General features: G+C 43.3%; 3 protein-coding genes across 3 annotated transcripts; all 3 read right to left on the bottom strand.

Annotated features, from left to right (window-relative positions):
- Positions 1-119: 119 nt before the first annotated feature.
- Positions 120-5008, bottom strand: LOC130533692 (rho GTPase-activating protein 19-like). The gene is made up of 11 exons (XM_057047323.1): positions 4923-5008; positions 4407-4660; positions 3884-3964; positions 3294-3503; positions 2974-3200; positions 2790-2876; positions 2483-2548; positions 2191-2382; positions 2018-2113; positions 1830-1933; positions 120-1463 (listed from the first exon to the last, which is right to left on the bottom strand). Exons 1-11 carry the CDS (start codon positions 4967-4969, stop codon positions 1448-1450), a joined length of 1380 nt encoding a protein of 459 aa, XP_056903303.1. The 5' UTR covers positions 4970-5008; the 3' UTR covers positions 120-1447.
- Positions 5009-5110: 102 nt separating this feature from the next.
- Positions 5111-8713, bottom strand: LOC130533704 (pyrokinin-1 receptor-like). Its single transcript, XM_057047348.1, has 7 exons — positions 8530-8713; positions 7884-8043; positions 7700-7796; positions 6798-7003; positions 6246-6467; positions 5998-6175; positions 5111-5805 (listed from the first exon to the last, which is right to left on the bottom strand). Exons 2-7 carry the CDS (start codon positions 8031-8033, stop codon positions 5489-5491), a joined length of 1170 nt encoding a protein of 389 aa, XP_056903328.1. The 5' UTR covers positions 8034-8043; positions 8530-8713; the 3' UTR covers positions 5111-5488.
- Positions 8714-8984: 271 nt separating this feature from the next.
- abcc2 (ATP-binding cassette, sub-family C (CFTR/MRP), member 2) lies at positions 8985-21552 on the bottom strand. Its single transcript, XM_057047228.1, has 32 exons — positions 21120-21552; positions 19488-19664; positions 19210-19356; positions 18989-19126; positions 18767-18889; positions 18597-18652; positions 18281-18524; positions 18016-18203; positions 17450-17627; positions 17026-17280; positions 16464-16529; positions 16166-16303; positions 15944-16090; positions 15789-15873; positions 15620-15686; positions 15066-15192; positions 14701-14877; positions 14418-14585; positions 14139-14322; positions 13935-14064; positions 13735-13831; positions 13432-13651; positions 12829-12983; positions 12400-12555; positions 12097-12296; positions 11885-12011; positions 11703-11804; positions 11471-11614; positions 10785-10943; positions 10546-10712; positions 9927-10121; positions 8985-9308 (listed from the first exon to the last, which is right to left on the bottom strand). Exons 1-32 carry the CDS (start codon positions 21162-21164, stop codon positions 9182-9184), a joined length of 4689 nt encoding a protein of 1562 aa, XP_056903208.1. The 5' UTR covers positions 21165-21552; the 3' UTR covers positions 8985-9181.
- Between the last annotated feature and the right edge of the window lie 612 nt (positions 21553-22164).

Here is a 22164-nt window from a genome sequence, read left to right as displayed (position 1 = left end):
ATTCGGATGCTGATTCCATCTGGCTCATACTCGCTCTAATATTTACTAAACATCGCCATCATGTGGCGTTAAATGACACTACAGGTAAACCTTGTGACAAACGCCCAGACGACTGCAGCAACAATTCCTGTCGTTTATTTTCACCGTCACAACTTCACAGTGATGTCATCAGCTACGGTTGGTTAAGTTGACCCCGCAGCTTAGATCACATTATAAATTTAAAAAAAAGAAAAGTGTAACAGTTGTGTAACGACTATTTTGCGTGGCATCCAAACCACCACTGAAAAAACAAAAAACAACAAAGTTGCTTAAAAAGAAAAAAAAAAATCTCCCAAAAGAGTTACCACAGTTATCCCACAGTTATCCCACAGTTATCCCACACTAAAGCAGAGAATAAAACGGTATATATTAAAAGAAAGCTCACATTTCTGTCAGTAAAACTATACAAAGTTGCATAGGAACCAAAACTTCCAAAAAAAGATATTAAAAAAAAAAACATTTAAAAAGCATTGAGTGGTTTTAAAGATCCCAGAGGTTCCCCTCTGATGAAACTAATGAGACAAAATATATTACACACTAATTAACCTGCTCCTCTCTATTCTTTGTCTTCGTACTGGCAAACCTTAAAGCATTTTTAATCACTAAAAAACTACAAGTATAAAAAATGTATTAACTTTATATTGCGGCTTGAGATATATTCACTTAAGGCACACTTGTGGATTCACCACAGTTCTAATCAGTCTTGACTCGTCTGAAATGACAGTTCATTAAACTAAATACTGCAGTCAAACCTAACATGTAACAAATGGAAACACGCACATGTAATGCATAGATAAAACACCTAACTCGCACTGTTAAATTGTCTTCATCTCTCCAACTTTAAAATTTAGCTGCATTGGACTGCAGGAACACTAAGAACCAAGCGTTCAGACAATAACATGAGTGCTGCACCTCAGCCCATAATAAAAACAGTAAACTTCCACATCAGACAACACAAATGAAAGTGAATTGCCCTGCTTGGTAGATCATCGGCTCCACTGTTCCACCAGAGAACATACAGCTCTTCTGCAGAGGTAGTCTGTACGCTCCGCTCAAAGGTTTTCAAAGAATGAACCCGATGTCTGCAAGACTAAAAGATTAAGTATTAAGAGTGTCTATATTAAAAGGGGGGGTTTCTTCCTGTTACAATATCTTACACAAACTAACTTCAAAAATCTAACTTCTCCTGGTCATTTAGACTGTATCCATTCATTCCATTCCAGTTAACATGACACATGTAACAACCGCATTTCAATCCTTTTTTGGACTCTTTGCTCTACCAAAGTGGAAAAATGACTTCAGCTGGTTTCCCATCTCTAACTAATCATGAGAAAAGAACTCAAAGCATTTTACAGCGGTGTGTAGCAACAGAAGGCAGAGGGGGCGTCTTCTTGGTTGAGAGTTCTTTTTAAATACGATTAACCCTGGAGTGAGAGAGACAGACAGAGGGAGAGACAGACAGATGGGGTTATCAAGAGAGGACATCAGGTCAGCAGACTCTCAGCAACGTATGGAAATTCTAACTGTTCTTTATGTTGACATCATGTTAAAAAGTTAGACTCTGATGGAAATCATCATCTCAAGTCCATTTCCTGGCTGCATCTGTTTGGGCTGGATTTTCATGTACTGGCTCAACTTCTCCTTGGTGGTTTTTAGTGAAGAACACTTGCCACCTTCTGCACCTTCATGCATGTGCTGTCACCAGGGATTTAAAAGAGTCCAACCACAGACCGAACTACATCAAACTCCAGCCAAACCGTTCCTAATCACCCTTGTCATTAAATACTCACTCCTCCGCAGCGGCTCCGCCTCCACGGCCATCACAAGGACCACTTGACGGACTCCGTTTGTCGTTTTCCTTCTCTGCTAAAGCCTGGCCTCCCAAAACTTTCCTCTGTTTTCACATATAAAATAAATAAATAAAAATTCCCATCTTCAGAAACTGGTTGCACAACTGTTGTTGACCAAAGGCGATTACCTTAATAATTCCTCCCAAAGAGCGCGAACGCCAGTGTTTCCTGCTGAACGGCGACCGAGAGTCAGCAGCCCCCGTCTGCAGCGGCTGCTTCTCAAACTGTGCAAAAACGAAAGAGCGAGATTGGCTGCAGTTCTCTTGGCACGCTCTGCAGTCCCAGCGGGGGCTGAGGGTACCTGTCTGATCAGCTTCTTCTTTTTGGCAGAGTCAGGCATGCTGTTAACTTGCTGGTAAAGCTCTCTGAGCGCAGTTTCAGTATAATCCTGAGAGACCCCCCCTCTTAAGGTTCCTATGGATGGAGAGGGGGAAGCTGGCATTACTGCAGACACGGTTCCACCCGTGGTTCCAGAACAAAGTGTCGAGTCATCCTAGGAAGGTCAGATGGGAAACAGCAGTTAGCTTCATTAAATCACTTCTGTAAAGAATAAAATATTCATTAAAAAAAGATCACAATCAATTTCCACTCACCTTTGACTGCAGAGATCTAGATCCAGTGAAGTACAGGTGGGTATGTTCTTTAATATACGCTGGTGCCTTTAATAAAAACACACCTGGATATTAGGTCCTCATGAAGGTCATTTTGGAGAATTGAAGTGACGCACAGCATGGTGGTTTTTGAGTCACAGCCTTAATTAAACATTAATGCATCCTATTTTCTATTTTAATTCTGTGATTTTGACAACTGGGTGTTATCTAATGATCACAGTAGAAAATAGGAGAGAAACTTTTTTTGACCATTTTGCATAAACCCCAATAGTGTCAGGACTGTGTTTACCTTGAACAGCCGCTGTGAATGCCTGATGAGAAATGCCACCCCCTTATTCAGCTTTTCAATGTTCCCCTGCAGGTCACTCGCAGTCACCTAAACAAACAAACAAACAAACAAAAAAAAACCCCACCAATCTAAAAACTAGTCAAAGCTGAAGAGCAGACATCCAAGGTGCATCTACGGCCCTCACATTTTTTGGCCAGATGATGTGTGGAGCAAACATTGTGGCCAGATTGATGGCGGACATCTTATTAAGGTGCTGATTGCGGGCGGTGTGATGCAGCAGGTCAAGTAGCAGCTTCAGAAGACTGCGGTTGGCTGCAGGCAGCAGCATGAAAAGCAGCTGAAGTGCTTCAATCTGACGATCCTTGTCAGGAGTATCTGTCTTGTCCCCTTTCTCATCAAAGTGGGTCAGGTCTGGTCACAGCACATAAAAAAAATTAATCAGAAAAAGAAAATAAACTCAATAATCTGAGGGGGAGAAGGGTGTGCAGTAATGTCAGCAACCACCTCCAATCTTCAGGTGAGCATGATAGTGCCTGTGTGTGAGCAGAGGTTCTGGCAGCTCTCCCAGGTAGGCCTTGAGTACTGTAGCTGCGTCATTGGGGTGGAAGTCTCCCGCTTCAAGATCCAAATCTGCTCCAGCATTCAGCATCTCCCTCAGGGCAGCCTGTCTCAGGCTGTGGCCTGGTACACGGAACAACCCCTCCACATGTAGGTCTATGAGGGGAAGACAGGGGGAAAAAGAGAGGGATGGAGAAAGAGATTGTGAGTAGTTGGGTAGACACGGGAGGCGGAAGAGAGGTGGAAAAGAAAGTGAATGAAATGAAGGAGGAGAGGCAGCAGGAGCAAAGTGCTTTCAGATAAATTATTGACTAAAGCATTTTCTTTTAGCGTCCATTTTTACTGAATGACATCATCCCTGTCTAGAAATAAACCATCACCTAAAGTTTATACACTTATTTCACACTAAGCTCGAGTATGCTGCAGATACTGATTATCATAAAATCTTGGATCCCTGTTTGTTATGCACAGGGTAGGCAGAGATTCTTTTAGCAACTAATTAATGTTTTTTTGTGTAACATGCAGGTCATACTCACTTTTATTCAGATATTCAATGAGCTGATAGATCCGTGCTATTCCTTCTTCAGTTACCGGTGCACCAAAAACCACCCCTTTTTCTGAAAGGCATTAAACAGCAATGTAAAACAAAATTTGATGCATCATGTTACTATAGTGAGAATTAGGTTAAATAACATCTTATTCTCCCTGATATCTTGGTAGGATGCATAAATTACAAGAGGACAGATCAAAGATAATTATTCTAATCATCAAGTGAAGTTGTTATTACCATATTTTGGTTTCCAAATTATTGTTTGGAATAGAATAGAGATTTTGGACTCCTTGTAAAAGAACTTATTATGTATTATACAGCTTAAAGTCTGCAAATAATGCTGCATCTATGAATAGTAAATAAAACAGTAAAATAGTAATATGGAAATAGTGTGTAAAGTACATTGTTTCTCCCTTCTAATTGTGACTGTGAAAGTGACCAGACATGAACAACACAAAGCATCATCTCAGTGAACCATCTGGAAGGACATTAATGGCTCCGATTCCCACCTTTCCGTTTCAGGAAGTTAAGGGAGCGTAGAAAGCCACTTGCGGCGGGTACTTTAGGATCAGAATCCCCAATAAGCTGGGAAAACTCATCCCCTGGAAGATCGATGAGACGGGTGATGTTGCTCAGCACCAAGTCAGTAAAGACCTGCGGATGCTCGTGTTTCAGCCGCTCCACAAAGAAATCTGGGTTAAAAATGACAGGCTGGCTGGCGTTCGGCGCCTCCTGGGTGACGAAAACACTGCATTTTGTCCCCCTGATAACAAGAGAAATACGTTTATTGGGTGAATCTTAAGTGAGAGATTCTAAAGTTTCTATCCAAAATCGAACGGTTCAAACCGCAGTGAGGCTAGCATTAGCCGTAATGATAATGTTAGCATAACAAACAGTGATGTACGGTCATGCTGGGGCGATGCTCATGCACAAAATATTAAAATAATAAAATAAAAGTTTAAAAAGCCGAAAATAGGATTATGATAGGTTCAGTTTGTAGTTATCTAACAACGAGAAATTTGCACCTTCTTTCCAGTTTGCAAATAGTTTGGGGAGCAGTTTCAGTCGCCATCTTCTTTTTGAATCTTCCGCTGCCTCATGTTTAGTCCCGCCCACCGCGCTGTGATTGGCTAAAATATACGCGACGCTTACGTCACCACTTATTTCCGAACATTGGATTGGACCTGCTTCGAAATGTCAAATTTAAAGACTATTTCTTTTCAGTACTTTTCAGATTTATTTTACATTTAAAAATCACAATAGAACATATTTAATTGTCTGGAAATACAATGTTACAAAACCTAATACTGTACATCACAGTTTATATTTAATAAGAACCATGTACATAATGTCAAAATATATATTTAAAAAATATACGTAAAGCTATGACAATAATACAAGCAAAGGGAAAACAATCTGATCAAACCTGAACTGTTAAATATTTCTGATATTTCATGGGCCCACATTTCACATTACAGTATACAGTTTAAAAGAACAAAAAAAATGCAGCCATGTTCAACAATCAACATTCTTTCAGTTGAAGTTTATGAAATATTCACAGATTTTCAATTCTGGTCCCTTTTTTTCCCATTTAACTGGCTGTTTCACTCCTTGCCCTTTCGCTGGTGGTGCTCTGATTCAGTCCAGAAAGACTACATTTCCTCCAAATGCAGTAATGCTTCAGTCGACGCAGTGTTCTCAAGCACGCTCTGCGAAACGTGTGAGAGGAAATGCAGAAGAGCAGAGGGTCTAGTGCTCCATTGATATACCAGAGTGGAAGTGACAGGTAGGTTTTCAGGACATTGTAGACAGAATGGACGGTGTCGGACCAAACAACCACATACACCTGCATCAACGAGGAGGCAATATCTGGAAAATTACAAACAAAAAAGGCCACTACAGCTGCACCTGTAAGACAAAAAAATGGCCATATGTCATATATTCAATGGCTTCAACAAGGCCTTCACATTTACAATTTTATCAGGTTTAGTCTCTGTGTTTTAAGAGATTATCAATGATTTCTGATCACACACCCAAAGCATCTTCTGACACAAAGAAACTGACGGTTGTTCCGTCTCAGTCCGACAGCCACTGACTCACCCATGAGCTTCAGAGCTCTCTTCTCACTTAAAAGTAGCTTTCCATTTTGAAGAGACTTAATATCCTGCCTTCTTTCAGGATATGTCCGTATAAGACCCATGTTTCTCCTCTGATGTCCATGCCTTTGCAGGTAAATGAGGATGAGTAGATAGAAGGTAAAGATGGAGATCAGCGGGATCTGCATTCAGAGAGGCAGGTTGAATGATGGTCCATGCTACAGTAAAACCGTCCATCAGCACGTAACTTACCATAAAAAAAAGCCCCGCTCTCAGGAGCAAAGCCCCTTTGTAGATGTGTGCAGGGTCGGGCTCCGTCATCTCACACACGGTGGAGACATGGAAGGCTTCTTCTGGGGTTTGAGCGGTGTAATCCAGGATACAGGCGCGAGCCTGGTCGTATACAATCGCAAACGGTACCGTTGAGACCAACGAAAGGATCCAAACTAAAAGTAGGCAAGGCAAACGAGACTTCTGTTGGAGAACAAGAAGAGAGAGTTTGAAACTCTATTAGTCAGATTTAGCTTTTGTGTTTTATGAAAAGTTGCTTTTCAGTTCTTTTCATGTGGCGTGAAAAGCAGCGACACAAAGAACTGCAATTTGTCTGATTGTACTTTTCCCTTTGTATAATAATTGCAATTGTTGACCATGGTTTTAAAAATAAGACCCACCATAATCAAACAAATAATGCAAATGTTTAAATAACTAATAACAGACGACACCTTTGAGCACTGCTGTGTGATTTGTGTAATTAGGAATAAAAAAACATGCATAGAGAAAAAGAAACTCCATGTTGGCAGCAACCTTGAGACTGGAGACGGACCACATGGTGTGACAAATGGCTATGTAGCGCTCAGTGCTAAAAGTCATGATAACCCAGCTTGTGGTGGCGCAGTACAGTTGTCGGACCATGAAGTATATCTTGCAAACCACTTGACCAAGGCGCCACGGGTAGCTCTCCCAGTAGTAGCGATATAAAGTAACAGGGATGGTCAGCAGTTGTAGAATGTCTAAAAAATAAAACAAGAGGTATGATCAGTTCATCATTAACTTCACTCCGATCTGACATCTATGACAAGTGCTATACTAACTCTGCCCACTGTCTTTTACCTCTGTGAAGAGACTAAAGATAAAGCTCAGAGCTCAAGCAAAGGGTCCCTCTGCCATTCAGACACAGCAACCCCCCCGTCCACACACACACAAATGCACACACATTGGTTGAAATGAGCAGCATGCTCTTATTTAATGTTTGGCTTTTGCAGAGTGCTCATGTCATCACATCAACCCTATTATGTGGAGACCAATTACACGTCCAGGCCCGCAGAGCAAATCTGCTCTCGTGCCCTCAAAGTGCAACAGACTTGGAAGTCATGGGGAGACCGTGGCTAAGAGTTGCCGCCTCTGCCAGTTGTCAGTTTAATGATAGAACAGGCATCACACGACGGCGGAGTGAGGCAACACCACCCCACGCCCAGTGACCTCTTCGACCTTGCACACTAAGAGTGTCACCAACCACCTGCTAAATCATCTGCAGGGTGTTGAGGAGTCCTGGAAACTCCCCGTCAGTTCTAAACAAATAATGAATTCATCTTATTTCAACTCTAACAGAGCTCTTTAATTCCAATAAATAAATGATTGATTGATTAAATACATATATCTATAATCCTGACAGTATTCATACTTAGCACATACATAATGGTATGTACCTGATATGACGAGGCTGAGAAGATAGAACCGAATGGCACTGATTCGCATGTGAGCATCAATGAGAAGGGTCAGGATGCTGACCCCATTGAATATCACCTGTAAAATAGGAGAGTTCTTACTGACCCTGGGAGAAAAATACTCAGTCCCTTTGTGAGCGATTTCTCTCAAAGCATCAGTTCATACCCCACAAATGAAGACGCAGCTGTAGAAGATGGTCACGGGGACGGCGATTTCCAGCGGTACCCTTTTGCTGACACCAATATCGAGGTGTGGCATCTCGCTCGGACTGACGTTACAGCTGAAGAGATGTGAGATCTGCTCAGAGAGGTTCATGCTGAGGCAGCTGGGTGGGGACCAAAAACCAGATGGGGACAGTTCATGACTGGACTGGAAACATTATTGCTTTGCCCAAGTGAAGCATGTCATTATTTTAAATTGGCCAGTAAACAATCAGACTAGATTGTCTGCACTTTAGAATTTACGTTTAGCTGTTTTGTGCATTATCTTGTTGAAAAATGTGCTCTCATACATAACTATTTCCTACGTTGCTATGACTACAGGAATAGCAGTTGGCAAAAAAACACGTTAATTTTTACAAAAAAGAAAACCCATGTATTTGAGCAAGATATGACAATCAAATAGAAACAGTGTCTGAATACGAGCAGTACTTAAAATTCTATGAGCATATTCTTTTGTGCATTTTCTTTCAGAAAAAAAGCTACATTTTTAAGGAAAATCTATGATACATCTACACACGACATCCTTCAGTCTGTGCTAAAAACTTCTCATTCAAACAATTAAACTGCAATGAATCAAGATGGAGAATTACCTTGGAGAGGGAGAGCAGGAGGAGGGACGTGAGCGATTCACGCAGCAGCAGTTGCCTTCTGCTTCCCTCCCTGATTGTGCCTCTACTCTTTAGCTCTCCACCATCTCCCTCACTCTCCACCTCTGCTCACACACGAACCCAACCACACCAACATTTCAGCAGGTAACACTGAAGACTGTCATCCCATAATAACCATAGGACGGGAAATACAAGTGGGAGAAATTCTGTTGTCATGAGAACAACACATCATTTTGCCATTTGAGTTAAATCCATTGTGCACGCAGTCATGTGGGAGCGCTAGAGATTTAAAGCTAATGGCTTCCTTGTTGCCCAGCGTGACAAAAACATCTCAGGTAGTGGTCTAATGTTCAAAGAGGGCTTGTATTTAAATATGTTCAATAGTAAAAAAGGATTTAAATGGACACGTTGCAGGAAGATTATGAAATTAAAGCAAGTAGCTTTTGAGAAAGAATGTTTATTACCCTCATATAAAAATGTATTTACATGAAATATGTGATTTTTTTTGTATGGCTTTGTATAAATAAAAAAGGTACAACATTCTTTAATAGCAAAGCAAAATCAACCCATATAAATCACAACCACAAACAGCTTATGGAATTAAACCAAAAGTAAAAGAATACATCAACACAATTTACATCATGGTGTCCTCCTGCGTTATTCCAGCGTCTTTCGCCATAGCATAGAAATGACCTCGTTTCTCGAGCAGGTTGTCCGGAGAATCAAATTCTATGATTTTCCCAGCATCGAGGACCATCACCCTGCAGAGTGGACCGGAGGAAGAGCAGGCGTTACTCACTGAGCTGAATCAATTCAAATGCTGATGAAGGTGGCAGATGCGACGTATGAGTGTTCCTAATTTAAACCACTTGAGGCCACAATAAAAAATCTCTTGGCTTTTCTTATTTAATGTTTGATGGGTTAACCGTTAGAAAGACCACCCTGCCACATGTAATGCACCGACAGATAGCAGGACCATCATGATTGTGTAAAAGGAAGCATTCCCGCTGCTTTTTCTACACAAATGCAACCCACCACCAGCGCTTTCAACGGTCCCTTTCTTGTTCCCAGTTGTGTTGATAATGAATACAATGAATACATTCATGTGGAGAGCATTTCAAGCCTTTTTCAGCACCAAAGCCAATCACTTTGAAGGCAGACCCCCCCCCCCCCCCCCCCCACCCCCAGATGGCACAGGTGTCCATCCAGCATTGCTGCAAAAGTGGGTCTATCCCAAGTGCTGGAACAGGTTATTGATTATATAATGCTCATGATGAATGTAGCGCTATCTGGTTTTCAGATTCATTGTCGGATTGTCATTTAAATGGTGCATTTTATATTTCTGGATCTGCGGAGGATGAAACTGAACGTGAACTCACCTGGAGCTGTCCATGATGCTGTGCAGACGGTGGGCAATGGTGAGGACCGTGCAGTGGGAAAACTCTGTACGGATGGTGTTCTGGATCAGGTTGTCTGTCTCCAGGTCGACGGCTGCCGTGGCCTCATCCAGGATTAATATCCGAGACTTCCTCAACAGGGCACGAGCCAGACACACGAGCTGCCTCTGTCCCACACTGCAAGAGAAGAAACTTGCTCAGGAAGAGTGGCAGAGATGGATATGATCAACTAGGGGGGGGGGGCTCAAATCCTGTAACCTGCTGGGAAAAACACTTTACCCAAAATGACTTGAGCTACAATATGAGTAATATTGTTTCTATGGGCAACTGGCTGGAAAAGGAAACTAAGCACTATAAGGGCTATGATTACCTATACCAGCATGTGCAGAAGGGTGACTGATCAGCAGTACTTTAGCCAGCACTATAGATAGAATCTGTAAGGTTACAACTGTGCAGGAACATATGTGAATGCCCTAAACCTAAATACATATAAAATACCTTATAATCACCACCAAAAATGTTTTTAAATGGCATCATTTGCTTCTTTTTTTTAATCAACAATTTATAAACTTGTGTTACTGTAGAAAATTTTATGGCAGACCTGAGGTTTTCTCCTCCTTCTGCGACTTCATGCTGTAATCCTTCCTGCAGCCCTGACACAAACTCCTTCAGATGGGAGAGCTCCAACACTCTCCAGATATCTTCATCACTGAACTTGTCAAATGGATCCAGGTTCATGCGGAGGGAACCAGAGAACAGCACCGGATCCTGCAGGAGGGGGTCAGATGCTTAAGAGCACAGTCTGAAGACTGACTGAGGTGTTTACAGCGTCTGCGGTACCTGTGGTATGATTGTGAGTCTGCCCCTGAGGTCATGTAAGCCAATTTTGGCGATATCTATATCATCAATTAGGATACTGCCTTCAGCAGCTTCAATTATCCTGAAGAGGCAGCTGGTCAGACTGGATTTTCCTGCTCCTGTGCGTCCAACAATACCAATCTGAATAGAATGGCAAATAAAGACAGAAAAAAATTACATGGATGTTTAATACGCTCCATATATGTACAGTATGTGCCAGAGGTTTGATTGGATGTGTGAGAAACCTCAATAGTACAAAAACAGTATATTGTGTGGGTTTTAAAAGCCTTTAACTAAATCTGCTAGAATCAACCAAGCTTTATTTTATACTAGAAAACTGCAGCAGCATTTAGGGCTGCAGGATTTATCTTTGATGAGCACCTATTAATGGTGCCTTCTGTTCAATTAGTCACTGCTGAGTGAAAAGACGAATGAAAAGAGTGCAGTCCTCTGGCAGTCTTTAATGCCGTTAAATGTGATCTATTGTACTTTTCTGTTCAAGGTTGACAAAAGGTCATGTGGTAGACTTAAAAACAAAATGTGTGTTGGGGTTTTCACAACAGCAGCTACCGAAAAGAAGGAAACTCAACACACTTCAGAACCAGAATAAATGTGGAACATCGTCAAATAATATTCGATAATCAGATTAGAGACAGAAGTGCACGGACCTTCTCAGAACTTTGGATGTTACAGGTGATTCCATGCAGCACCAGGTCCAGTTCAGGTCTGTAACGGACCTTAAAGTTTTGGAAGTCGATCCTTCCGTCTTTGGGCCACTTCTCATCAGGTCGAGTGTGTGTAATCCACTTAGCCTGTGGAGCCCAGAATAGTATTAAAACAATGGTATTCTTCTGCCCTACAAAGAAGGGATTAAAGGAAAATGATCCACAATCATCGCACCTCATTTTCAAGCTCGCTGTATTCGCTCACTCTCTCCACGGCAACGATATTGGTCTCCAGCTCTGAGTTCATCCTCACCAGCCAGTTGAGTGTCTGTGTAACCTGCCAACCAACAATAACCAGACTCCTCAGTGTGACCACAGGCACCGTCATCCTCATTAGCTGCACTATGTGTGACTCACATTGAGAGCGTAGGATATCGAGAGGCCGACCAAGCCGCTGTCCAGAGAGTTCCTGGAAATAACAGCAAACAGGGCAGCGAAGAACACCACCAGGTTTCCAACAAACTCCAAACGGATGGCCAGCCATCTGCAGAACCCCCAAACACGTGAGCACATCACACAAAAGCAGGATTAGAGTAAGTGTAACAGTTGTGTTGGTGCGAGCGCAGAACCTGTTTGACACTATCCACGGGTAGACGCTCTTGAGGTTTTCGTCAATGGTTTTTGAGTTGTGCTGGAGGAACCTTTCCTGATGTCCGTAAGCTCTTATCACTGACAGACCAGACACTGTTTCACCAAAGTGCGAGTAAATGGGAGAGCGGGACACCGAGTCCAGGCGACGCAGCTGCCTTGAAGTGGCTACGTAGAAGCGCTAAAAGTGCACAGTGAGGTCAAATATGGCAGTCTTTGCTTGATTCCAGTTCAGGTAAATTTGCCCGTTTTTTCCCCTCCGTCGCTCTTTTTAGCCAGCTTACCTGTACAAAGTAGTAGAGCAGAGCCAGAGGCAGGATGATGACGGCAAAGAAAGGTGTTGCTAAACAGATAACAAAGAGTGTCCCCACCACACCCATCAGACACAGGATCCAAGAGCGCAAAGACTGCGGAATGGCTTCGTCCACTGTGAAAATGTCCTAATGACCACAAAAAAACAGAGGCATTTATCACAAAAGTCACTCATAAAAATGCTACTCATGGCCTAAACTGCAGTCAAAATGATCCGTGAACCCTTTTCTCATGAATAATCTAAAATTTCTTTTTTTCATGAGCACAGCTCAGTAGGAGGAGGGAGCTTATTAACTGGAACTCAGTTTCCCTGGTAATCAAAAGGATGCCTTGACGTCAATTGAGACCTATAGCTCTCATATATACAAAACATTCTGATGGAATATGATTATAAATCTAACCTTTGCAAAGCGGTTGACCACTCTCCCAGTTGGCGTGGTGTCGAAAAACATCATGGGAACCCTCATTATATTGTTGAGCAGCCTTGAGTGCAGCATACGAGAGGCATTAACCGAAGCATTGGCCAGGAGCAGTGTGCCAAAGAACACAAAGATCCCTGCGGCAGAAGGAGAGATGTTCTAAATAAGGACCAGGCTTTGAAAGCCACAGGAAATTGACCACTGTAAATGATCAGGAAGTGTGGTGAACTACTCCACTTCTGAGAGCAAGCTGTCCAATTATGTAGACTAAAATAAAAATAGGTCTACATGAAATGAAAAATAAAGAAATATTACATTTTGGCAAATAAAATGATGTCATAGTGCTTTTTAAACATTATTTTGCTGCATTTTGGTCTATATCAAATTGTAATCTACACCATTTCATATTCAATTCACTGTGGTGGTTCAGTTTCACTGTCACAATCTGCTTAAATTGACATCTGAAAGTGTCTTTTTTTCTGAAGAAGAGGATAAGTCGCTGCTTCCTCGCTCCGTCAAGTACAATAATGATGAAATGGTTAATAATGCAAAGCACCTAAATGAAAAAACAAACCAGCGACATACCTTGAGCCACTCCCAGAGCTCCAAACACCCCCACCCTGGTGTCTCTCACTGAGGCGGGGTATTCTGTGTTGTTGTACCGCATAGCATCGTTGGTCCAGTCACTCAGCCACAGGTTCTGACCGATGAACGCAACGTTCTGGATGAAGTAGACTACGAAGACCATGATGGTGTATCCCCAGCCCATGGCACGTATGTACTGGAGGTACATTGAAAACTTCACCTGGATGTATGAGGGGACAAAAAAGGCTCAGAAACAATCTCAAGTGGTTAAAAACCAAATTCTACTGATTCATCTCACAGCACCTGTCCTGTTTCCATAGTTTCCTTCTCTATGAGCCTTTGGCCCTGCTTGACTTCATCAGTTTCTGGGTTTTTGACGGAACCTTTTCTCAGTCTGACACTAGAAAATCCAACAAACAACACAGTCACAAGGAGAAACAAGTGAAGCCAGGTATGCGCAGACTGAGAAGACTCTCCTAATCCACTTCATCCACTTCACCAACCTGCTGCTGCGCTGGCTGCGGCGGATGCTGTGGTCTCTCTTCAGTGTCGCAGTGACTGTGTCCTCCAGTGGAGAATCCAGCTGAGTGTCCTCTCTCTCAGGAATGAGCTCTATGTCGGCAGTGTCTTGGCCTTAACGGAAACGCCACAGCATCTCAGAATGGTGAAGAAATATAACATTTCAACGGGCAGTTTGGGGTAATTACCTGACTCTGACTGGGTGCTATTGTTTTGCTCCTGGGCATACGTGTTGAGGAACTCAGAGAAGGCGCCCTTGCTGGCGCGCAGGCTTTTGTAAGTGCCGACCTCGGACACAACTCCATCCACTAAGACCACTATTTCATCCACATGTGGTAGGAAGCTGACGCCATGAGTCACCAGGATACGAGTCTGCACACAGGCCAGCAACAGGTGGTCTAGGTATGAATAACATCATCCCACAGGGACCAGAATGCATCCCCGTGATGACTTATTTCAGAACAGACCTTGTCTCGCAGCATTCCGTTAGGTCCGATGACTTTCTCAAAGAGATGCTTTCCAACGTGAGAGTCTACAGCAGACAAGGGATCGTCCAGCAAAAATATGTCTGCTTGGCTGTAAGCTGCACGGGCCAAGCTCACGCGTTGTTTCTGGCCTCCTGACAGGTTGATGCCCTGAGAGGAGGAAGGAAAGGAGACAGGATGAGCCCGCAAGTACTTTTCTGAAGCAGAATTTCTTGTATTGAAGGTAAACATTGATTTTTATGTTTTTAATTCAGCTGCTTCTCACTTTCTCCCCGATCTCTGTGAGTTCACCACCAGCCAGCAGCTTCAGGTCGGGGGCCAGGGCGCAGGCTTCTATCACCTGCCAGAACCGCTTCTCCTCAAGGGGGGAGCCAAAGAGGATGTTGTCCCTGAGCGTCGCATTTTGGATCCAGGCTTGCTGTGGCACAAAGGCGAGGGAGCCCTGGGAGAATCCAGATCAACAATCACACACAGAGCTTCCAAACAGCGAGCCACTGGTTTTACAAGCAGGTTCTCGTGGTTAAATTACAATTTTTTAACAAATCTCTGTGGGTACTAACTTAATTTTTCATGGTGCCCTTGACTAGAATCACTAAACATACTGACATGAAGACAGAAATAAGGAATCACCTGAATGTTAACGAAGCCTTTTTTGCGGTGCATCTCTCCCAGGAGGGCCGACATGAAGGAGGATTTTCCAGAACCCACAGCTCCCACTACTGCAACCAAACGCCCCGGCTTAATGTCCAAATTCAGACTGCAAAACACACATATTAAATAAATAAAGTACAGAAGGAATGTCAATTGAGAGCCTGAGAACTACTTGCAGAAGGAGTTTATTGTGTATCTGTCCTGATAAAGTGGCACCAACTAGTAGGCCAAATGTACAAATTTAAGCTATAATTTGGTATAAATAGTTATTTCAGGTCATCATGACACCCCATCAGATCAGCAGTGTTCCATTCAATGTTTATTTTCCAACTTATTGACCATAACTGACCTGGATTATACGTGAAGTACAGTAGTTTAGTTGCCCCTCTTATTTTCTCTAATCTTCTCTAATCACTACTAACCCCCCACTCCACTCCCCAAAAAATTAAATAAATGAATAAGAAAAAGTTCATATTGACAAATAACTTTCAGGGTAACTTTGGTTATTTTTGGTTGTGAAAGAATAATCATACTTTTTTAGAAACGGCTCTGCCTGTTTTTCCCAAGCAAAGGAACCATCAGACACAGTCACTGCAGAGTCTGAAAGAGAAAAGCAGGTGGAACCATTGAAACAGGCTGAGACTGTAGCTACACTACAATATAGCAACAAAGTAAAGTGCTAAACTGTCACAGTGAACTTACTGAAACTGGAGTCATGGCGCACCGTGTCTGCTTCAAGGTCATTGCTTCCAAGAAACTTTTCCAGGCGCTTCCTGGACACGGTCGTCTGAGGCATCAAAGACCAGTTTAGCATAAGGAGAGGTTCTTTGTCCTGTTTTAGGCGAGGGTTTCCTTACCTGCACCATGGCACCGATGAGCATGGGCAGCATGCTGAGAGGAAATCGGAGGATGTTGAAAAGAGAGATGGAAGTAAAAGCCTTCTGAGCGGTCAAGATGTTGTCGGGACTCACGCTCACGTATACTGCAAAGGTGACCAGAGAGACCTGGGAGCAGAGACACCATGAGAAACGGAGGACAGGACTTGACCGGCTGCCACTTTCCTGCATCTGGAAACTCACCAATGCTGGAGCACACGTGAAGATGAAGGTGGAGACAGAAGTCAGGTAGGCAAATTTACGCATGACCTTCAGTTCACTCTCCCTGATGCCTTCTACCTGGACTTGGAAAGACGGCTCCCACGCGTACAGCTTTAGGATCTGATGGGACGACGTGAAAAATGAAGGTTGAGGAGAAAGGTTGGATAATAAGAATCCACAGCCGAAGGCATAAGAACTTTTCAGGGCGCACGTACAGTCTGTTTTATGGATGATTGATTTTTCCAGCAATGGAAATTAAAATGTGAATGGAGGCACTTACTTTCATCCCATTGAGTATTTCATTCATGATCTTAAGTCGACTGTCTTTAAACTTCATGTTCTCCACCTAATAAGAATTGCACAACAGATTACATAACTGCTTTCAAAAAGATTTAGACAGTAATAAGTATTAATTGAGGTGTGATGACTATGTCAATAAAAAAAAGATCGCTATCTTCAAAGCTGGCAATCTGGTGTTAGAGTTATATAAGTGGACTTATATCACCCTGACCTCAGTGAAGGATCACAAACCTTCTCTCAACATCTGATAGCACACAGGAGTAGCCACTTTTATAACATTTATTTAATGTGCATTAGCACATAACTTTTGATAATTGAGTAATATATGATGTCTACTAACATATTTGACTGTGGTTGGGTTCCGCTTAAATACTGAGTCATCATAGTCAGAGTAATGTACTATAAAGTAATATAAGAGTTTATAACAAGGTGAGAAGTCAGATTATAGTCAATGATAGATAACAAACATCCAGCTGGAAAAAAAACTGGCTTAAAAATAAATATGGTACTGTATAATACGAAATGTGTACATGTCTACTCACCTGAAAATTTCTGGCTTTAGTGGCTATAAGACCGTTGATGGGCACCATCAGAACCATGACCGCCAGTCCTGCTAAGACCGAGGGGCCCAATTCCAGCCACAGGAAAACGATGGACAGGATGATCTGCAGCGGGCAGGACCACAGCAGGTGGATAAAGTTGACCACGTCGTTGAAGCGCTGGGCGTCTGCCGACATCAGGTTCACCGTTTCCCCCACGGTCGACTCTTTACGGGCGTCGTTAGAAACCAGCAGTGCCTTGGAAAATTGTTTTACATTATTTTAGATGGCAAAAAAGAGTGAAAATGTTACGGATATTTTTGGAAAGGCCGCAATAACGACAAACCTTTTTAAGTGTAACTACAGGAGCAAACTGAAGTGGAAATGAAAGCAGAAAAGGTCACTGTGGTGTGATTCATGCTTTTACCTTTTTGTACACAGCGGCCATGATGGCCGTGCGGACTTTCATTCCGAGCACGAAGCAGCGATGGAAGTACTGCTGCAGGAACAGCGACTGCAGGAGCGCCACCAAGAACAGCAGCACGGCGTAGAGGTAGCCCTCCCAGTTGTAGCTCGACTTGTCCTCAGTGAAGGAGATCATCAGCCTGGACAGGAGACCAGACAGTAACTATCACAGGCAGGTTTAATCGCCCAGCTTCAGTCTTAATCCTGTTTACATTTCTCCTTCCCTCGCTGTTTCCTCTCATAAGCACACTGCGTTTGTGCTGGACAATAGCTAATAGCTGTTATTTTAGCTTCTCAAAATGGGAACTCTATTGATATTACACATGAAAGTGTGTTTACGGGATAGGAGTAGACTACCGATGTGAGAAACGCTGGATGTGTGTGGACAAAAAATGGTGAAAGCTGCTGTTGAAAGAATGGCCCCGATGGCCAAATAAAAGTTGAGAAAGCTGAGAAGATTCTGTTGAAGGTTAAAAGTGACCCAGCCAAATTTGGGGATGAAAACAAGCGCATTCATCTCAAACCCACTTTAGGAGTTGAGGGCTGACGAAGGCCAACACGTCCTGCAGAAGTTTGAAGAAGGCCGACTCCAACAGAATCAATTTAAAGGTCTTGTAAATGGTGGTGACCAGCCAGGAATTAGGATAGTCTTCTTCCTCCTTCTTTTTGTCTTTTTTCTTGGTCTTCCCTTCTTCTTCTTTTATTCCCACTTCCCCCTTAAAAAGGGGAAATTGTTTGAGCACATGTGACTGTTGCATAAAATAATAAAAGATAATGTGGTAAAGCTTCTCACCAGCATGAGCACATCCTGACTGATGCCTTTCGCCAAACCGCTGGAGACGCCGTTTCTGAGCTCCCCATCCAGGTCTTTTTTCTTGATTTTGCTCATGTGCAATTGGTAACGAATTCGAGCTTTGGCCAGTTCTGCCTCCACATGATGCTGAAATTTCTGGTTGATGTAGCCAGTGCTGTCCTTTTCATTCAGGTCCCACATGTCCTCCTGAACCAGGGGCTGCCTGAAGCCCTTGAAGGCCATACTGAAAAGACGAAGACGGTTCAAAACGCAACCTGTGCCTTCCCAGACTCTGACGTGGCAAGTTAAATGTTACCTGTTGAACCAGTTGAATGTGATTCGGCTCAGAAATGCTGCCCCCGCCTCAGGATTCTGTAGACCAAAGGGACAAAAAACCATCTCAGAAGTGACAACAAGCTGGGGCGGTGAACACTTGGTGGATGACACGGTGACGTTAATAGTGAAATCAAATGAGCTCTCAGGTACCCTTTTTATGTGCTCCTTTGCATTTGGTGGGATGTCGGCCACAGCGGAGAGGATCAGAGCGATCACCTCCAGCCCAAAGGAGATGAAGAACAGGCAAAATCGAGGGAGATCAGAGATCTCTCCCTGAGGGTCAGAGGTGATACAGGGGGCACTTGATGATTACTGAGACTAGATGCATCCAAGCAGGTGAGTCTGTGAGAGAAATGATACTTGATCTCATACCGTGAGCGCCTTCCGTATGAGGGACTGGAAAGGAAATATATTACACACAACAATGAGGAGCCAGAAAAGGAAGAGCGTGGCAGAGTCCACGGCTCGCTCCCTCCGCCTCACCCCTTCCTGACACAACAGCACAAGGATCTGACAGGGAAACATCACAGGGCACGATGAGTAATCCCACCTGGAGCAGCAGAAGCACTCAAGATAACATCTGCTGTGTTTACCCATGTGACAGCGAACAGGACGGGGTTTGCATAGAACACGGTGGGGTTCTTTGTCGGGGAAGGCGTGCCCTCGGTTGGACCGTAATCTTCTCCTAACGTGAGTCCCAGGGCCGCGATGGCCGCCAGGAACAGCAGAGATGTCAGAAACTGAGGAGAAAAACGTGAGAGACGACACTGAGAGGCTGTGGTCGGGTTCTTCTGAAATGGAACCATGTCTAAAGGATGATCTGGATACATGTGGGGCTCTTCCTAATCCTTTAGTCTCAGGAGTTTATTACCTGTTTGCACATGTAGAGCTTGGACATGTGTTTGTTTTTCACCGAGCACCTCGTGAAGAGAGACAATAGGTGCTTCGGAGCACAGATCCACAGGAACCCCAGGGGAACCCAGACCAGCACCGTCTGCTCCACACATAGTGGGAGGTCTGGGTCTTCTCTATCCAAATATGATGCATTCTGAGGTGCACAAACACACACAGGCAAAGAAAATCACCAAACATCACATGGTCACTTTGATGTCAGCGAAAGGCAAACACAGCCAGCCTTCCTGCAGACGGCAGGAGATACTATGTATCCCCAGGGACATGCCACGACCCCAGCTTCAAAATTTAATCAAGACCACCTCACATATAATTAAAAGCGAAATCTCTGCTGACAGACAACAACTTCCTCTGTAATGAAGGAAATGAAGAGAGGGAACACGGAAATATAAATGAGAGGAACGTGCAGAGAACACAAATGGCTATATGAAAGACCTGAAGATCAGTTTCACACGCTGAGCGGTCTAATGAGTCCTGGCGCCTTAGAGGAAACAGCTCGTAATATTTCACAACTGTTTCTTTTTTTAGAGGTGCATTGAAATTTGTTCTGAGACTTTAAAAAAAAACACATTTTTTGACTGCAAACGTGGAATATTTGCAAGCCTCAAAGCTTGAATTCAAGTGGGTTTGAACATTTAGAGCTTCTGCAGCTGGGACCCGCTTCAATAAATATCTTACTCACGGAATGCAGGCAACTCTGTCAAATATACTCAAGTATTTACTGTAGATATTTAAGAATTCATTGTTTCTAGGCCATAAATTATGTAGAACTATTTTCACAGTTTCAGAGAGTAATGTGAGTCACACCTTTATGTCTTTTTGGGTCAAAAAATCACAACACTAAAGGTTTTTACGGCGTGTTCTTTTATATTTTACAGTGTGCACGTGTCGCTGTTTTCAGATATGACAGGACATGTTCATGAGTTACTACAGGCCAGTCACATGTCCTCTGATCTCACTGTGTGCAGAGGTGAAACCGTGCTTTCACATTCATCCACCCATCTTTCACTGATCCTCCCTTGAACAGGTTATGGAGCTGTCAGATTCAAATGTCAAAAAATAAATAATACTTCCTCAATCATGTACCAAAGTTAAAAAAAAAAATGGGTTGAAGTGTTTGATTTTTTATTTTTTGCAGTGTGAGCTTTTGTATTTACTCATTTTTTACTGGTCTGTCACTGACGTAATCAGAGACGTATTGTTTGAATAGATAATGTTGTTTAAAAAGGTTTTATAATGGACACTTTCTTTGTACCAACTTTCTAAATACTTCTGACTTTGCCAGGACTGGTTGTTGTAACTGAATGAAACCCAAGCTGTAACACCCTGTAAATTCTAGGGGACGACAGAATCCAGCATTTATTGTAGTGGCTGATTAAAAATCAACTGTACAAACAAGATCTAAAGACGTGACGGCCTCTGTTGTCTCATATTTTGTCTCACTGAACTAATCAGTGTGTAAACATTGACCTAAGCCTAAGACGGTTATTTGGCAAAGGTTATAAAAAGTCAAATTGATTTTCTGGTTTCAAACAAATGTGTGGTTAGTCCCATCTTTGTCCAGCCTCAAGGACCTGGCTGTGGTACTCACCCAGAAGGGGGACCCACAGTACTGGTCCAAAGCAGCAGCACACATGGTCCTCTCTGGCTGCCTTCCTTCGTCCCTCTGCTTCACCGCTGCCCAGGCTCACCCTTTAAGGCTCCCTGACCCCGTCCACCCACACGCCGAAGACAATCGCAGGACGTGACGTTGCAGGACTTTCAACAATATGGCTTCAAAGCAGAAACCCGACCTCAAGACCTCATACAGAGAAAACACATCAGTGCCGCACGTCTGATTTCTCTTGTTTCAGAAGAAAGGTCCTGAAGAAGGTTCCCCTGTCCTCGGGGAAAGTGCATATGTGTAGTCCAACCAGTGGAGAAATAAGTAACAAAAGACGCCGTCATTGAGTTAGTCCAGCCTTATATCTGCCCAATGTTACTGACATGTCTAAAGTTCATCTGGCAGGAAAAAACAATGAGACAGAATGACTTGCAGAAGCGGCGCTTGGTGATGGGACGGCCCACCAAAAAAGGGAATGTGTTTATGTGGAAGGGAGTGGGCAAATTACACCCCCTTTTCCTGTTGCATTCCAAGAGGGGGACCCATTTTCTGACATCACATTTGTTAGGTTCAGTGCGCTCGTGCTTGGACCATATCCTCCCGCTTCTTGAGCTTCACATACATTTATATATAAATATGAATGTTGGCCGAAGGGAAGGTAGCGAGGGTCTGAGGACTGCTTCACATGAGTGCTACCTTCTGATCAGGGAGCAGCTGAGCTCAATCACACTCTCCACAAGAGGCTTGAGTAGGAGAGAATGAAAGCTGAACCGAACGCCCGACTTCAAAAGGTAGCCCACAGATGCACGCCATGTTCTTGTCCACAGGTAAATTGCTACCAGATGCCTGTTCAACACTAAGCACGGCAACAAATAAGCAGCTCGTGTCTGCATGCACGCACGGGCCTGCGTTAGCGTGTATGTGCAAATACGGGGGCAGAAATAAATCACCAGCTTCATTTAAAGGCTTGTTAGGAAGGAAAGCTGATAAAACAACCTACATGAATATCAGCGTCCACATGTGGAGATAAGAC

The sequence above is a fragment of the Takifugu flavidus genome, chromosome 11 (genome assembly GCF_003711565.1).
Source record: "Takifugu flavidus isolate HTHZ2018 chromosome 11, ASM371156v2, whole genome shotgun sequence".
NCBI lineage: Eukaryota > Metazoa > Chordata > Actinopteri > Tetraodontiformes > Tetraodontidae > Takifugu > Takifugu flavidus.
The sequence above is the reverse complement of the archived record's forward strand: the minus strand, read 5'-3'. Positions and strand labels throughout refer to the sequence as shown.

What these genes read in the sequence shown, in the direction of transcription:
- LOC130533692 (XM_057047323.1), bottom strand. Translation starts at nt 4,969, where the DNA reads ATGGCGACTGAAACTGCTCCCCAAACTATTTGCAAACTGGAAAGAAG. An exon ending in ATTCACAGCGGCTGTTCAAG is followed by an intron (nt 2,549 to 2,789) that starts GTAAACACAGTC and finishes TTTTTATTAAAG; the next exon opens with GCACCAGCGTATATTAAAGA. An exon ending in CTTTGGGAGGAATTATTAAG is followed by an intron (nt 1,934 to 2,017) that starts GTAATCGCCTTT and finishes ATGTGAAAACAG; the next exon opens with AGGAAAGTTTTGGGAGGCCA.
- LOC130533704 (XM_057047348.1), bottom strand. Translation starts at nt 8,033, where the DNA reads ATGAACCTCTCTGAGCAGATCTCACATCTCTTCAGCTGTAACGTCAGT. An exon ending in GCTGCGTCTTCATTTGTGGG is followed by an intron (nt 7,797 to 7,883) that starts GTATGAACTGAT and finishes CCTATTTTACAG; the next exon opens with GTGATATTCAATGGGGTCAG. An exon ending in TCTCAGCCTCGTCATATCAG is followed by an intron (nt 7,004 to 7,699) that starts GTACATACCATT and finishes TTTATTTTTTAG; the next exon opens with ACATTCTACAACTGCTGACC.
- abcc2 (XM_057047228.1), bottom strand. Translation starts at nt 21,164, where the DNA reads ATGTGTGCTGCTGCTTTGGACCAGTACTGTGGGTCCCCCTTCTGG. An exon ending in CAAAGGAGCACATAAAAAGG is followed by an intron (nt 18,653 to 18,766) that starts GTACCTGAGAGC and finishes TTTGGTCTACAG; the next exon opens with AATCCTGAGGCGGGGGCAGC. An exon ending in AAGGCTTCGTTAACATTCAG is followed by an intron (nt 14,878 to 15,065) that starts GTGATTCCTTAT and finishes GGATTCTCCCAG; the next exon opens with GGCTCCCTCGCCTTTGTGCC.